General features: G+C 35.6%; 1 protein-coding gene across 2 annotated transcripts in view; it reads left to right on the forward strand.

Annotated features, from left to right (window-relative positions):
• Positions 1-15,183, forward strand: part of STAG2 (STAG2 cohesin complex component) — an 80,800-nt gene extending 65,617 nt beyond the window's left edge. For both annotated transcript variants that reach the window (XM_063432108.1, XM_063432109.1), the window contains exons 21-35: positions 188-258; positions 1,460-1,547; positions 1,654-1,734; positions 1,837-1,929; positions 2,678-2,852; positions 3,885-4,024; positions 4,770-4,871; positions 5,025-5,173; positions 6,546-6,674; positions 9,150-9,355; positions 9,463-9,652; positions 9,932-10,045; positions 10,727-10,853; positions 13,702-13,779; positions 14,813-15,183. In XM_063432108.1, the coding sequence (XP_063288178.1) occupies positions 188-258; positions 1,460-1,547; positions 1,654-1,734; positions 1,837-1,929; positions 2,678-2,852; positions 3,885-4,024; positions 4,770-4,871; positions 5,025-5,173; positions 6,546-6,674; positions 9,150-9,355; positions 9,463-9,652; positions 9,932-10,045; positions 10,727-10,853; positions 13,702-13,779; positions 14,813-14,836 (1,767 nt within the window). In that variant the 3' untranslated portion in view covers positions 14,837-15,183. The remainder of the gene's footprint in view (positions 1-187; positions 259-1,459; positions 1,548-1,653; positions 1,735-1,836; positions 1,930-2,677; positions 2,853-3,884; positions 4,025-4,769; positions 4,872-5,024; positions 5,174-6,545; positions 6,675-9,149; positions 9,356-9,462; positions 9,653-9,931; positions 10,046-10,726; positions 10,854-13,701; positions 13,780-14,812) is intronic.
• The last annotated feature ends 433 nt before the right edge of the window (positions 15,184-15,616 follow it).

Below are 15,616 nucleotides of genomic sequence, written 5' to 3' on the forward strand. Positions count from 1 at the left end.
CCCCTTTCATAATGTAAAGCGCTGCGAATTAGTTGGCGCTATATAAATACCAATAATAATAATAATACCATCTTATTAACAGGGGAGGGACATGTTGTGGGTATTATTTATAATCTGAGCACAATCCATTTATATGTATGTGGTATTTTTGTGATGGAAGGTGTTTTGTTTACTTTTTTCCCCTTAGGAAGAAGAGCCAGATGAGGAAGATGCTTACCAGGTTTTGTCTACATTGAAGAGAATAACAGCGTTCCACAAGTAAGAAATATTATTATTTATGCCACACTTGCATATTAAACATATATAAGATACCACTTTATAAAAAAAAAGCTTTGATCCATGATTTTTGATTTCCCTAGTGTAATTATGCACATATGCTTAAAGGACCACTATAGTGCCAGGAAAACAAACTTGTTTTCCTGGCTCTATAGTGTTAATAGGTCTCCCCCACCCTCAGGGTCCCACTCCCGCGGGGCTGAAGGGATTAAAACCCCCACTTGCCTTTCTCCAGCGTCGGGCTCTTTCGGCGCTAGGGATCTCTCCTCCCTCTGTCGGTGCCGCATGCGCGCGCATTAAAACTGCCCATAGGAAAGCATTTCTCAATGCTTTCCTATGGACGTCCAGCGTCTTCCCACTGTGATTTTCACAGTGAGAAGCACGGAAGCGCCTCTAGCGGCTGAATTAACCCTCAGTGAAACATAGCAGTTTCTCTGAAACTGCTATCTTTTCAGCTGCAGGGTTAACACTAGAGGGACCTGGCAACCAGATCACTTCATTGAGCTGAAGTGGTCTGGGTGCATATAGTGGTCCTTTAATAACCTACCTGTTGACGCATCAGTATGTATGAGCATATATATTGCATGCTAAATATTTACTATTTCTAGATGTCTGCCATAACACTCTATACAAAGCAATAAAATATACATGACCTGTAAATGTTTAGTGGGCATATGTAACATTGTTAAATGTTGAACAATCTGGAAAGACCGTATTGTTCATTTGTAAAAGGTAGTGTAGCATTTCGAACGAGGAATAGAATGTAAGTTTCTTACTAACCTAGATCAGTGTACAGTAATTTAGGGAAAAGTGAAGTCTGTAGTGATTTTGTCTATACATGTGTCCTTTCAAGAAACTAGGGTAGATATGGGTGGGTGATGTACTGATGTATTTTTTATGATACAGCACTGTGAAACCCTTAAAAGTACTTTGCTGGATGACATTTATTGATTTACATTGGGAGCGTTAAATTTGTTTTTCTGAAGTCGGTTTCATTGCAGTTATGATTTGCACAAGTACAGATGATGATCTTTTGGGCAGTGAGCATTATAAAATCACTTTAATTTCAAGACTAGTGTGGTATTACAGTGTACTGTTTTTTAGTTATTTGAAAGCATGTAAATTGGTGCTCTGTTAATGACAAACTAATGCAACATTAACATATCTCAATTTTGTTTTTCAGTGCCCATGATCTCTCAAGGTGGGATTTATTCAGTAGCAATTACAAGCTGTTGAAAACCGGTATTGAGAATGGGGACATGCCAGAGCAGGTTTGTGTGCAATACATGTATACTGTTTTTTTCTTTTTTTCTCTGTTTGAAAGAATGATTGGTGTGTGTGTGTGTTTAACCACAAGTATTGTTCATTCTGTTTCAGATTGTTGTCCACGCATTACAGTGTACTCATTATATCATTTTATGGCAACTGGCAAAGATTTCAGAGGCTGGTGTAACGAAAGTGAGTGCTTCTTAAAATGATTTTACAATATATGAAATGGCCGTTTAGACTTTAATTTTTTCAACGTATATCTGACAAAATGTGAAATCTTTTTCTTTTTAGGATGAGCTGTTAACCTTGAAGAGACAAATGAAGGTGTTTTGCCAAATCTGTCAGCATTACCTTACCAATGTGCACCCTGCTGTGAAAGAACAGGTAAGTGATCACCATTGTGTTTTAATATCAGCAATGTATTTACAAATACACATGCATGTTGACATAAACTGCTTGTGGCAAAACCCTGCCTGTCAATTGAGGGCAGAAGAGTGTTCAAATCTAAGTGCTTATTAATTAATCTATTTAATGCACGTGATGCAGCTCTTCTCAAAGAATGCAAAGAACTTTAATTGATTGTAATATAAGCTTTTTTTTCCAGTCCTCTTTCCTGGCCTTTTCAAGTTATTTTAGTAATTTAGGATTTTACACTGAAATATGTTCCGTGAAAAAATAAGCTTACAGCCTGTCAAAGTTTAGGAATGTTTAGATTCCGCAATGTTCAGTGGAATAGTGAGATGTGTACTTACAGTAAAACAACCCTGTAAATAAAGTGCTTTCTAGTTCTGCTAGTTTAGTTTTCTTTGGTTGTCTTGCAGGCTGTTTAGACAAGAGTAGTTAAAGCCAACAAATAGCAGTCCAGAGGTTGTGAAACTTTAATTTCTATGCCCGTAATAGCATCACAACAGAAGGGGTACCTTTGGAATATGATTATTCTTCTATAATTCCACTTATGATATTGGTGATTTTCAATATTTTATTCCAGAGACTTGACTATCCTCTTTTAATATATCCTCTAGAATAACATTTCATGCATGTTAAGCACAAAATGCATGTAAAAATATAACTCCTATTATAAAAAAATATTATTATTATAATAATACTAATATTACCTTTTTATCCTTTTTAGGCTTTTACCATTCTCTGTGATGTTCTGATGATCTTTAGCCATCAGATTATGGTTGGAGGTCGGGAAACATTACAAGCCCTTGTATACTCCCCAGATTCATCCTTGCAGTCAGAGCTACTAAGTTTTATTTTGGATCATGTCTTCATCGATCAAGATGATGATAATAACAGTTCAGGTAAATATTTGGGAGGGTCTAAAATAAAAAATATTTTATGTACGGATTTGAAAATAATTTCTCTAATATTCTCTTGAGATAAATGTATATGTGTGGATATGTATATATTAAACTTTATTATTTTTACACTATATTTAGTGTATTCAGACCCCATAAAGACTAAACTAAAAACCACACGTTGATTAACCCCTTAAGAACACATGACATGTGTGACATGTCATGATTCCCTTTTATTCCAGAAGTTTGGTCCTTAAGGGGTTAGGCACCCAGACCACTTCAGCTCAATGAAGTGGTCTGGGTGCCAGGTCCCCATAGTTTTAACCCTGCAGCTGTAAACATAGCAGTTTCAGAGAAATGTTAATCCACCCTCTAGTGGCTGTCTCCCTGACAGCCACTAGAGACTGCTTCCGCAATCCTTAATGCGAAAGTCGCATTGAGGACACGCTGGGCGTCCATAGGAAAGCATTAAGTAAAGCTTTCCTATGGGTGGTTTGAATGCGCGCGGCTCTGGCCGCCCATGCGCATTCTGAGCTGACGTCGGCAGGGAGAGGAGCAGTCACCAGCGCCGAAGGAGCCTGTTGCAGTTTCCCTATAGTGCCAGGAAAACTAGTTTGTTTTCCTGGCACTATAGTGCTCATTTAAAGTCCATCTGGTTCAATTGATTGTGCATAATTTTGAAATGAATTCACCTGTCTATATAGATATTTTTATTTTTTTTATTTTTTTTTATTGTTTTTTCTCACCCCTCCAGGGTGTTGGTATCTCTTTATTCCTCAATTCTGGGTACTCTACCAGAGGCCTGCGAGTCTGAGGGTTCTGCGCATCATCTTAGCTGTTCCTAGAGCTGCACTCTTCTGGACAGCAAGATGTCCCACCTGGAATCTGTTGAAGCCGCTCCCCCAACTTGGGGGTCATATATTATAATATTTGAATTTTTTGAAAAGGAGTTATAATTTAGATTTAGTTAAAACAAAAATGTATGTAAAATTTTATTTATTTATTTTTTAAAGATTTGTTTTATTTTTGAATTAGATGGCCAGCAGGACGATGAAGCAAGTAAAATTGAAGCTTTGCATAAAAGACGAAACCTACTTGCTGCTTTCTGCAAGCTAATAGTTTATAATGTTGTTGAAATGAATACTGCCGCAGATATTTTCAAACAGTATATGAGGGTAAGTCTGTGATGTGTCCTAAACCTTTTGATTTAATTTTGTTTTCATATAACACAATTTCTGCAACACCGTACAATTAAACAGTGGGGTTATTTAACAACAAATAACTGACAGGCAAAAATGCCAAAAGAGGTCATATTCAAACAAGCTTATTATGGCTCAGAACTATTTTCTGTTATGTAAATAGACGCATATCAACTGTTCCTATGTTTTAGGCTTAGCATTTTGTTTTAATTATTATCATTAAAATTAAAATTATTATCATCATCATCATCATCAGTAAAATATGGTCAAAATAAAATATTTAGAGCATAACCAATGTAGGGGAAACATTTATAGAGATACATTTGTTTGAAGGGCATTTTTATTGATTAAGTTGGAAAATTGAAACCCAGTGTGGTTATTAGGGAACAAACCATGAATAACCATAAACCGTTGAATAAGGTGGTAAAGATCTGATATACCTGGCAGCATTTTACAAATAAGTGCAGTTTAGGTGGGATGCCTTAATTTATAATGCATACATAACTTAATAGTCTATATAGGTAGGGGTGTATTACAGGGCAGCAGGAAGTTCATGGGAGGAGCATATCTGGGCTCATCAATATGTCCATTCGGTCTTATGTGATGTGTGGGTAGTGTTTTTATATAGGAGGATGAAGACCAGGGGTAGATTTGTGTATTATTATTATTATTATTATTATTATTAATTTGTTGCTTTTCCATATTCTTATTTTATTCATAGTACTACAATGATTATGGCGACATAATTAAAGAAACAATGAGCAAAACAAGGCAGATTGACAAAATCCAGTGTGCGAAGACGCTTATACTTAGTTTACAACAGGTAAGTGTGTTAACTAAAGTAGGAACCTCACAAGCAACGGAGTCCAGTACACCTTTGGTACACTGTGTTTAAAAAAAAAAAAAAAAGCAAACACTTGTTTAGGAACATACCATAAATATTGTACATTAAAAAGTGTTATTTGATTCTGTATAGCTCTTCAATGAAATGATCCAGGAACATGGCTACAACTTTGATAGATCGTCGCCATCATTCAGCGGTATCAAAGAGCTTGCTCGACGCTTTGCTTTAACGTTTGGACTTGATCAGCTGAAAACCAGAGAAGCCATTGCAATGTTGCACAAGTAAATGTCTTTTTCCTGTCTTCGAAAATCTATGTTCAGAAGTGCATGTCATTTTTATACATATCAATCATGGAATCAAAATATGGTTTTACTAAAATGTGGTCAAATATTTCCTAAGCCCTGACCTCTGGAGCAATTGAAGTTGTACCCACTTTTACACAGCTCTTACTTCTTTGTTAGGCATTGTCCAATTAAATACTTCTCAAATAGAAGCATTAAAGACAGATCTCCAGCTCAAAGCTTTTAAAAGAGATGAATGGGTTTGAGATATAGGCATTCATAGAAAAATCAGACTTTAGTGTTGTGTTAGTGCTTCAGGGAGTCTTTGTGACAATATAAAAGGCACTTCTCTTGTGTGCACGTCACCCAACTAGGTGAATTTGGTGCCCTGAGAGAGTTTCTCAAAAACTGCATTGTTATACATTGCAGGATTAAGAGGATGGGCACCGCACCCAGACCACTTAAATGCGGTGAAGTGGTCTGGTTGATCATAGTGATCATAGTGTTCCTTTAAGTTAAGTAAGTATCACTGAAAGTTTACAGGAGAATACAGAATACATTTTGGTACACTGGAGCAAATAAACATTGCAAATAACTTAAGGGGATAGGTTAAAAAGCCATTGTTACCACTGCAATAAAATCATCGCTTTGTGTTTAAAATATATTCCTTCAACATGAATTTACATGTTCACTTGATGTTCTCTACTTAACTGAACACTACAATGCAAAAAAAAAAAGTTTTTTAATGAGGATGACAATTTAGTAGATATCCAAAGAAAACATTTATTTCTAAATAGATATATTAAAAACCTCCAGATCATGTCTGTATCCTTTGCAAGCCTTTAGTCTTGAGAAGCCTCTGAACTGGAGCCACGAGCATGTGATTACAACTGTCATACGCTTTGTACACTTTGTAAATGAGCTTTAGTACAGCTCATTATGAAGGGGGCTATACAGACACCTGCTAGCACAACGTGTATGTAGCCTCGAAGTGGAAGTAAACCTCTCTGGCTGTCTGACAATTGGAATATGACAATTAGAAAAGTGATGATTTCTAAAGAAATGAGCACTTCTATAAACTGTCACAAATCTGACAGACTTTAGACACACAAAGCACTAAATGTAACAAAAATGTAGGGCCGAGGACCTAAACTGCTACTCCAGCACTATACTGTGAGGAATACATATTTGGATTCCTAACACTATAGTGTTTCTTTAATCCATTTTTATACCCATGCAATCAAGTTGATTTACCATCTTTAGTATTGTGTGTGTCATTTTTTTTAAGATGACATGAATTTTTCTTCAGCAAACTTTCTATTTATGGCCTTAAGATTATATTTCTAAACATATTCAACATTGTTTATTTCAGGGATGGTATAGAGTTCGCTTTTAAAGAACCCAGTCCGCAAGGTGATGTCCACCCACCTCTAAATATGGCGTTCCTTGATATTTTGAGCGAGTTTTCTTCTAAATTGTTAAGACAAGACAAAAAAACAGTGTAAGTATATCAGACTCTGAATGTGTGTTTTTTTTCTTCAAAACTGAGGACTAAGTAATAACCACTTATAATTATCAGTGCTAGTTAAACTTAATAGTGGGTTGTATTCAAACAGTGAGTGCCTTGCAACACCAGACAAATGCTCTTCACAACACAAAGTAGAGCATCATGGAATTATCACATTAATGCTTTTATTTTTTTTGCAACATTTTCTTGGTTTACAAGAATGTGCAACATTTATACTACAGTACCTGAAAATTGTGTTTTACCTTGTATTTATTCTTCCATTTAATGTGGCTCTGGATTTACAGGTGTCAGTACTGAGTAATTGGGATGTTTTAATAACAGACCATACAGAACCATGTTCTTTTCAATTTGGTGCAGGCCTTCTTGTATTGGGGCAATACTAATATCCATTCCTTTTGTATTTTCTAGCTCCACCATCTGTGTGTCTAAAAAAAAAAAAAAAAAGTTTATATATATATATATATATATATATATATATATATATATATATATATATGTGTGTGTGAGTGTGTATGTATATAAAATAACAGCCAACCCATAAATTTAGAGCCTTCCAGCAAACACATGCATGCCAATAAACACTAAAGTGAAGCATGCCTATTGATTATCTTATTTAAGTATACCAGGGCTCGACAAATCTCAGACGCCAGGTCGCCATGGTGACTAGGAATATTGCCCTGGCACCTGGGATTTGAAGCCCTTTAGCTAAAGTGGCAGGATAGGGGAACAATAGAGCCGGCCGGTCTCCCTGAAGAGCGTGGGCGGCCGGCTCAGGGAGCGTGGAGGTGGTCACCCTGAGTATCGGGCAGGCGGAATGCTGGGGCAGCGCGCAAGAGAGCAGTAATCTTCCTGCATCTCCTCTCTGCTCCCTCGCGCTGTGTAGTAATGCCGAGAGCAGCAATGTGACGTCATTCTGGCCTGGCATCACTACAGGAAGCAGAGAGGAGCTGCAGGTAGCTTACTGCTCCCTCGTTCGCAGGATGATCGAGCAGGCCCTCTGCACCCCAGGGAAAGATCCACTCCACTCTTCCAAAGGTAGGGAGACTGGGTGAATTAAAATGTAAAATGTCAATTTGTGTGTGTGTGTGTCTCTCTCTGTCAGTGTGTGTGTGTGTGTGTGTCTCTCTCTGTCAGTGTGTGTGTGTGTGTGTGTCCCTCTCTGTCAGTGTGTGTGTCTCTCTCTCTGTTAGTGTGTGTGTCTTTCTCTCTCTCTCTCTCTCTCTCTCTGTCTGTGTGTGTGTGTGTTTAAACAAGATGTATCTACAAGATATAAAACAAGACAGGGACCACAAATAGGGTAGTATGTACAATACACTTAGTGGTTAAAATTAAAGTTCAAATTTTCAAGTTGGTGATCGTATCAGTGGTCGATACTCTTCTATTGGCTCAGAAGCACATGTAAAAAGTAGGGGAGAATATAGTATATACAGTAGAGATAAATAATTTGTCACTTTTGAATGCCACAACATTTTATCATCTGAAGTTAAGGAAGATCATGATTATCCAGCACTAGCACTTTACCATTGATCCAGCTACCTCAGAGATTCTGTTGCTGGCCTTTTTATAATTTTTCATTCTGTAATTGTATACAATAAAGCAGTCTGTTTAATGTTCTACAGTGTTGCACTATATCTTTCTCCCTTACTTGTTATATGTGCTTCTGAGCCAATAGAAGAGTCTCGACCACTGATACCATCATCAAGTTGGGATTAGCCTGCATTTTTCCTTACACTTGTGAGTTTGACCTTGAATTTTAACCACTAAGTGTATTGTACATACCACCCTATCTTGTAGATACGTCTTGTTTATGTTCATGTAATTTGAGGTGTTTTGAGGAATCCTTATGTTTTCTGCAAGATTTTAATTGGGTTATTATTCCCTACTTTTATGCACTGTTCTATAAGGTGAATGTGCTGTTTGGTTTTATATTCTGTGTCTGTCTGTCTGTTTAGGTACCTGCAGTCCTCCGATCATTAGAGGGGTGTTTTTATTCACCTTCTTTCCCATGCCATCCCAGTTTCGCCGCGGCTTGTTCTGTGATCAAACTTTAAGATCTCAGCTAAACCAATGCTTTCCTATAGGAAAGCATTTGGAAGATAGTGCGCATGTTCGTTATGGGTCACAGTCAGCACCTCCATGCAGAGCATGGAGACGCTGAACAAAGGTGCTACACACTGTGCAGCACTGACAAAGGACTCTTTAGTGGCCCTCTGAGTGACTGTCACTAGAAGTGTTACTAGGCAGCAATGTAAACACTGCCATTTCTCTGAAAAAGCATTGAAAAGGCTACAGGGGCAGGCTATAGGCACCAGAACAACTACATTAAGCTGTAGTGGTTCTGATGACTAGTGTCCCTATAAGAATAGTATATTTCTCGTAAATTAAACTTCACTAGTTTAAAAAAAAAAACTGTCTCCTAACTTTTTTAGCTGGCTTTTTTCCCCCCAGATATGCATATTTGGAAAAGTTCATGACATTTCAAATGTCTCTCCGAAGAGAGGATGTGTGGCTACCACTGATGTCTTACAGAAATTCTTTATTAGCTGGGGGTGATGATGACACCATGTCTGTAATGAGTGGTATGAGTGGCCGAGGAAGTTCAGTAAGAAGTAAAAAGACAAAACCAGCAACAGGAAAGCGGAAAATTCCCGAAGGTAAACTACACGCGAAACGTCCGCCTGTGATCAATGTTTCTTTACTTTATATCCTGTTCAATTTACTTTGCAATCAAGTATTTAGAGTAATTTTTGTTCCTTTGCAGCTGAAGAGAGTAGCAGTAGTGATAGTATGTGGCTTAACAGGGAGCAAAGCATGAACACACCAGTCATGATGCAAACGCCACAGCTGACGTCCACAATTATGAGAGAACCTAAGAGATTGCGGCCTGAAGATAGTTACATGCCAGTCTATCCAATGCAGCCTGAGCATCACCAAACGCCTCTTGATTACAAGTAAGTATAAACTGCTCAAATGTGAATTATTATTTTTTTCTTTTAATTTATGTGGATTGTGTTTCATCTGTGCAGCTTTTATTTTGCTGACCTAGTGGAACACAAAAAAAACTCTTGTATCTCCTTTATAGTTTACCTTATGTTGGGCTAGAATTTCACTGTAAAATAGCTGTTTGCGCTGTAGCTTGGGTATCTAAACCAAATCATTCATTATCCCTGAAACCTTTTCCCTATCTTTCTTATGTTCTCTGCAAACATATACATCTGCTTTGTCTTCAGTACACAGGTAACGTGGATGCTTGCTCAACGACAGCAGGAAGAGGTAGCAAGGCAGCAGCAAGAACGAGCAGCTATGAACTATGTGAAGTTGAGGTCTAATCTGCAACAAGCCATGTAAGATGTTATTTTATGTACTTTAACAATTGCTTTGTAGATATTTTCTGTTTTAGTTAAGGAAGAAATGTAGGTAACTACTATTTTTTAAATGTTTAGAGGTTAGTGACATCATAAGAGTTGTTTTCCCCTTCCCCAAAAAATTTATATATATATTATTTCTATTAATTAATTTATTTATTTTTTAATGAAAGGTTGGAGAAAAGGGCAAGTTCAACAGATTGCATGTTTTTATGTACTATTTGTTTGTTTGCCCTACGTTAAAGAAAACAAGAAATGGGGAAAGCTACTATACAGTTCATAATGAAGTATAGTCCATCTTCATTATAGTTTTATTTTACTGATCATTCTCTGATATAACTATATAATAATTCACTATTTGTTAGGGGTAATACAATGTTGTAGTTTGTTTATTTATAAAATATTTTACCAGGAAAGATACATTGAGATTTCTCTCGTTTTCAAGTAGGTCCTGGGTCCACAAAACATTGCATTGATACAATAGGGTACAATAAAATACAAAATAATATTCATACACAATATAAACAAAATGTAATATAGAACAGGTAGGTAATATATAATCAACTATAACACGTGCATTCTGTTTTGAGGTATGTAGAGAGGGATCTCTTAAAGGTTTAGTGGTTTAGTAACAGTTTTTGTAATTCTGTATTCCATAAGACGGCGTAACACTGGGTTGATGGAAGATGATGAAGAGCCAATTGTTGAAGACGTAATGATGTCATCAGAGGGGCGAATTGAAGATCTTAATGAGGGCATGGATTTTGATACAATGGACATAGATTTGGTAAATAGAAAAATCTCATAGACTGTGGGAAATAACCTTTCCTTTCCCCAATGATTTTTTATTTTCATGTATACATGTCTACCAGAATACAAAAATAGATTGTGTGCTTAACCCCTTCAGGACCGGCCTGTTTTTGCGATGTTTGTACGTTAAAGGAACACTCTAGTCACCTAAATTACTCTAGCTAAATAAAGCAGTTTTAGTGTATAGATCATTCCCCTGCAATTTCACTGCTAAATTCACTGTCATTTAGGAGTTAAATCACTTTGTTTCTGTTTATGCAACCCTAGCCACACCTCCCCTGGCTATGATTGACAGAGCCTGCATGAAAAAAAAACTGGTTTCACTTTCAAACAGATGTAATTTACCTTAAATAATTGTATAATTGTATCTCAATCTCTAAATTGTACTTTAATCACATACAGGAGGCTCTTGCAGGGTCTAGCAAGCTATTAACATAGCAGGGGATAAGAAAATCTTAATTACACAGAACTTGCAATAAAGAGAGCCTAAATAGGGCTCTCTTTACAGGAAGTGTTTATGGAAGGCTGTGCAAGTCACATGCAGGGAGGTGTGACTGGGGTTCATAAACAAAGGGATTTAACTCCTAAATGGCAGAGGATTGAGCAGTGAGGCTGCAGGGGCATGTTCTATACACCAAAACTGCTTCATTAAGCTAAAGTTGTTCAGTTGACTATAGTGTCCCTTTAAGGACCAGAGCAGTTTTAACACTTTTGTGGTGTTTGTGTTTAGCTGTAATTTTCCGCTCTCTCATTTACGGTTCCCATACAAGTTATATATTGTTTTTTTCAAGACAAGAAGGGCTTTCTTTACATACCAGTATTTATATTATGTCATATATTGTATTTAAAAAAAATAATGAAATATGGTGAAAAATAAAAAAAAAAACATGTTTTTGGACTTTTACTTGAAAAATCTTTTACTTATCTACAAAAGCTAATGAAAAAAACTGCTAAATAGATTCAAAATTTTGTCCCGAGTTTAAAAACACCCAGTGTTTACATGCTTTATTGCTTTTTTTTGCAAGTTATAGGCCTATAAATACAAGTAGGAAATTGCTGTTTCAATATATATATATTTTAAATGTATCAATAGTGACATTGTTACACCGTTATCTGTCATAAATCCCCGAAACACACCTAACATGTACATATTTTTTAAAGTAGACAACCCAGGGTATTTAAAATGGGGTATGTCCAGTCTTTTTTAGTAGCCACCTAGTCACAAACACTGGCCAAAGTTAGCATTTATATTTGTTTGTGTGTTAAAAATGCAAAAACCGCTAACTTTGGCCGGTGTTTGTGACTAAGTGGCTACTAAAAAAGGCTGAACATACCCCATTTGCAATACCTTGGGTTGTCTTCTTTTGTAAATGGTATGCCATCATGGGGCTAATTCTCATTCCTTGGCTACCATACGCTGTCAAAGGCAACCTAACCAATCTGACAAATTTCAATAAAAAAAATCAAGCCTTATATTTGACCCTGTAACTTTCACAAACACTATAAAACCTCTACATGTGGGGTACTGTTATACTCAGGAGACTTCGCTGAACACAAATATTAGTGTATCAGAACAGTAAAATATATCACAGCAATAATATCCTCAGTGAAAGAGCTGTTTGTGTGTGAAAAATGCAAAAAACTTCACTTTCACTGACAATATCATCGCTGTGATATGTTTTACTGTTTTGAAACACTAATATTTGTGTTCAGCGAAGTCTCCCGAGTAAAACAGTACCCCCATGTACAGGATTTAGGGTGTCATAGAAAGTTACAGGGTTAAGCACAGTGCTAGCAAATTAAATTATCTGGACTTTTGGCCTGGGTTGGCAGGCAGGTCCCTCAAATTGCAATCATTAAAATTACTTAATTAGTTAAAAATATTACATAAATATGCACGTAGAATTTTAATATATATACATATTTATATATTTGACGTCTACGTGTATATTTATGAAATTATTAATGTAATTTTGTATGTGGACATATGTATATTTCGTATTATTTTTATTTATTTATTTATACATAGATATATATATCATTACATTCTAAGTGTATTTTGATATAAATATATATATATCAATATCAAAATACTGTTAGAATAAAATTGAATATATATATATAATTTTTTTTTAATTATTAAAAATTATTTTTATTTTTTGTTATTTATTTTTATTAACATATTATTTGTATTTTATAATAATATATATATACCATATATATAGTTATTATATATATTGTATATATTCGTGTGTAATTTAAATATAAGTGTATTTTTATATTAATATACGTATATATAAATATAAAAATACACTTAGTGTGACATTATATATATGATACATATACATATATTATATATATAGATATAATACATGTATATATATCATATATATATATATACACATATTATAATTTTTTTTACACTGATTGTTTTTTTTTTTAACTTTATTTCTGATTTTTCACTTGCAGGGAGACTGCCTGTCAGCACAGACAGTCCCCCTGCAGGCAGATACAAAGACCCCTATTGCGGTCATGTGATCGAGTGATCACATGGCCGTGGGGTCCTGATCTGCCGAGGGGGGACTGCCCGGGCAGACAGGCAGTCCCCCTGGACCGGGAGGAGAGCTGATCGCCGCCGTGGGACCGACGGCGATCAGGTAAGTAGCCCAAAACCGTTATGACGGTTCAGGACCGTCAGCGGTCCAAACGCACGTTTTACCGCTGACGGTCCTGAACCGTCAGCGGTCCTGAAGGGGTTAAATGTGTAAAATGTTATTTGTGCAAATATAACGTTTGTTTTGTTTTTTTCCCCCAAAACTATTTAGCCTCCATCGAAAAACAGGCGGGAAAGAACAGAGCTCAAGCCTGATTACTTTGACCCTGCTTCAATCATGGATGAATCTGTAAGCTTAAAATACATAATTCCTGCTATTTTAAAAATAATGAAATAAATGCAGGTGATGGTGGTAGATGTAGATTTTATGAAAGTGTGCCATGGTTTTGGACCCCATGTCCATTTTGCATGAACTGGACATTGGAAAACTTCAGAGCTATGGTATATTTTCATAAAGTTAGGCCTTAATGTTGTGAACTACCAATGTTAATAACCTGGTTCTGAAATGTAAGGAGATGTTCTATTTTTCTCCTGTTATGTTTAACACAAAATGTTCTTCTATAGCACTAGTTTATTTTTCTTAGAATGTGAATATTGTATCTTAACTACCTTTTGTGATAATTGCAAAAGACTTTGGCAAGGAAAATGACTGTGTTTGAGAGGGTAAAATGTGGAGGCCTTAATATACAAAAGGGAGTGCCAATTCTTCAGGACGAAGGAGTGTCTACTTGTCATCCACAAACGAAGACGAAAATGTACTCATTTATTCCTGTTGAACTGTTTTTCAAGCAGATGGTGTGATCTTTCTGTGCTCATTATATGATGTTTAACATGAGCACAATGCTTCATATAATTAGACAGTGGAAAATAACCCTATACGCACAATATACGTTAGATTGTTGGTTTCTTGGAATGCACAGACTTTATTCAGTTGTAATATATTTCATAGGTTTTTAAATTGGGAATGTATTTGAAGTGCACAAATCCTTCATGAATTGGTCTGACTATTAGCCGTCCTAAAAACTTTCAAAATGAACACACAAGAAAAGTTTGTTATATGAAAGCTTTCATTTTCCATTTCTACCAAGTCACTTGATTTATGCAGCTATTCACATTCTTATAGTAGCATAACATCACCACAAATTCAAATCACTATGCATAGAAAGCCCTGTTTTTTTTTATTTGTTTTATTTTACTGCTTTCTTATTATTTGCAACATTACAAATTGCACACTAAACGTTTATTTTTAGTTTCCATTTCTGTCTCTTCACATTTTTGCATTATCATACACACCTAACTGTTTCATTTGTTTTTCTCTCTAGGTTCTTGGGGTATCAATGTTTTAATACAAGTTCATCAATCAACTCTGTGGTGAAGTTTTTTTTGTTTTTTGTTTTTTAAATGGAAGAGGAAGTTTTTAATGACAAATTTGTGGTAGAGAACAGTGAAATTATGTACAGATTTTTCTCTAAGGAGAATATGACATGCTTACCAATATTAAGTGCATTGAGGGGCAGTTTTAATTGCCTAAAAAAAAACTAAAGGACAAGTAAACTGTTTTGAAAGTAATAAGCTACCTTGTGTTTTGAGGAAAACATTTTATTTATGTATTTTTAGTTTGGCCAATTAGGAAAGAATCCACCAACTTTTTTTAAATTGTATTTTAATAAAAACACCAATTTAAACCTGTTAATAGCAGTGGCTCTGTTGAGACTCTTTCAGCAAAAAGGTGTAGAGTTTACATTTATGATATGGTATGGTTATGCATCATCAACTCAATCTATCAAATTAACTTCCTAAATTATTATTTTAAAAGTAATATGTCTACTTTTACAGTAAAAAAAATCTCTCTACTTTTAACCAAAAGTCACATTCAGGCAAAATTTTCAGTATTTTATTCCTTTCCTTTTTTTTATTTTAAAAAACATGCTTTATGGTTTATATTAAGAGATGATTGGCATCTGTTTCTGTTTGTTATTACTATAGAGAGGAGCCTTAAAGAATGCATTTTCAGACATCTTGATGGTTAACTGCCCAAAGGTATCTAAACATAGCCGTGCTTGTTCATTTATAATTCTAGGCATTTGCTTGTCCTTTATGAAACCTGTAATGTGGAAATTCCTTCC

This window comes from Pelobates fuscus, chromosome 9 (assembly GCF_036172605.1).
Source record: "Pelobates fuscus isolate aPelFus1 chromosome 9, aPelFus1.pri, whole genome shotgun sequence".
In the NCBI taxonomy this organism is placed as follows: domain Eukaryota; kingdom Metazoa; phylum Chordata; class Amphibia; order Anura; family Pelobatidae; genus Pelobates; species Pelobates fuscus.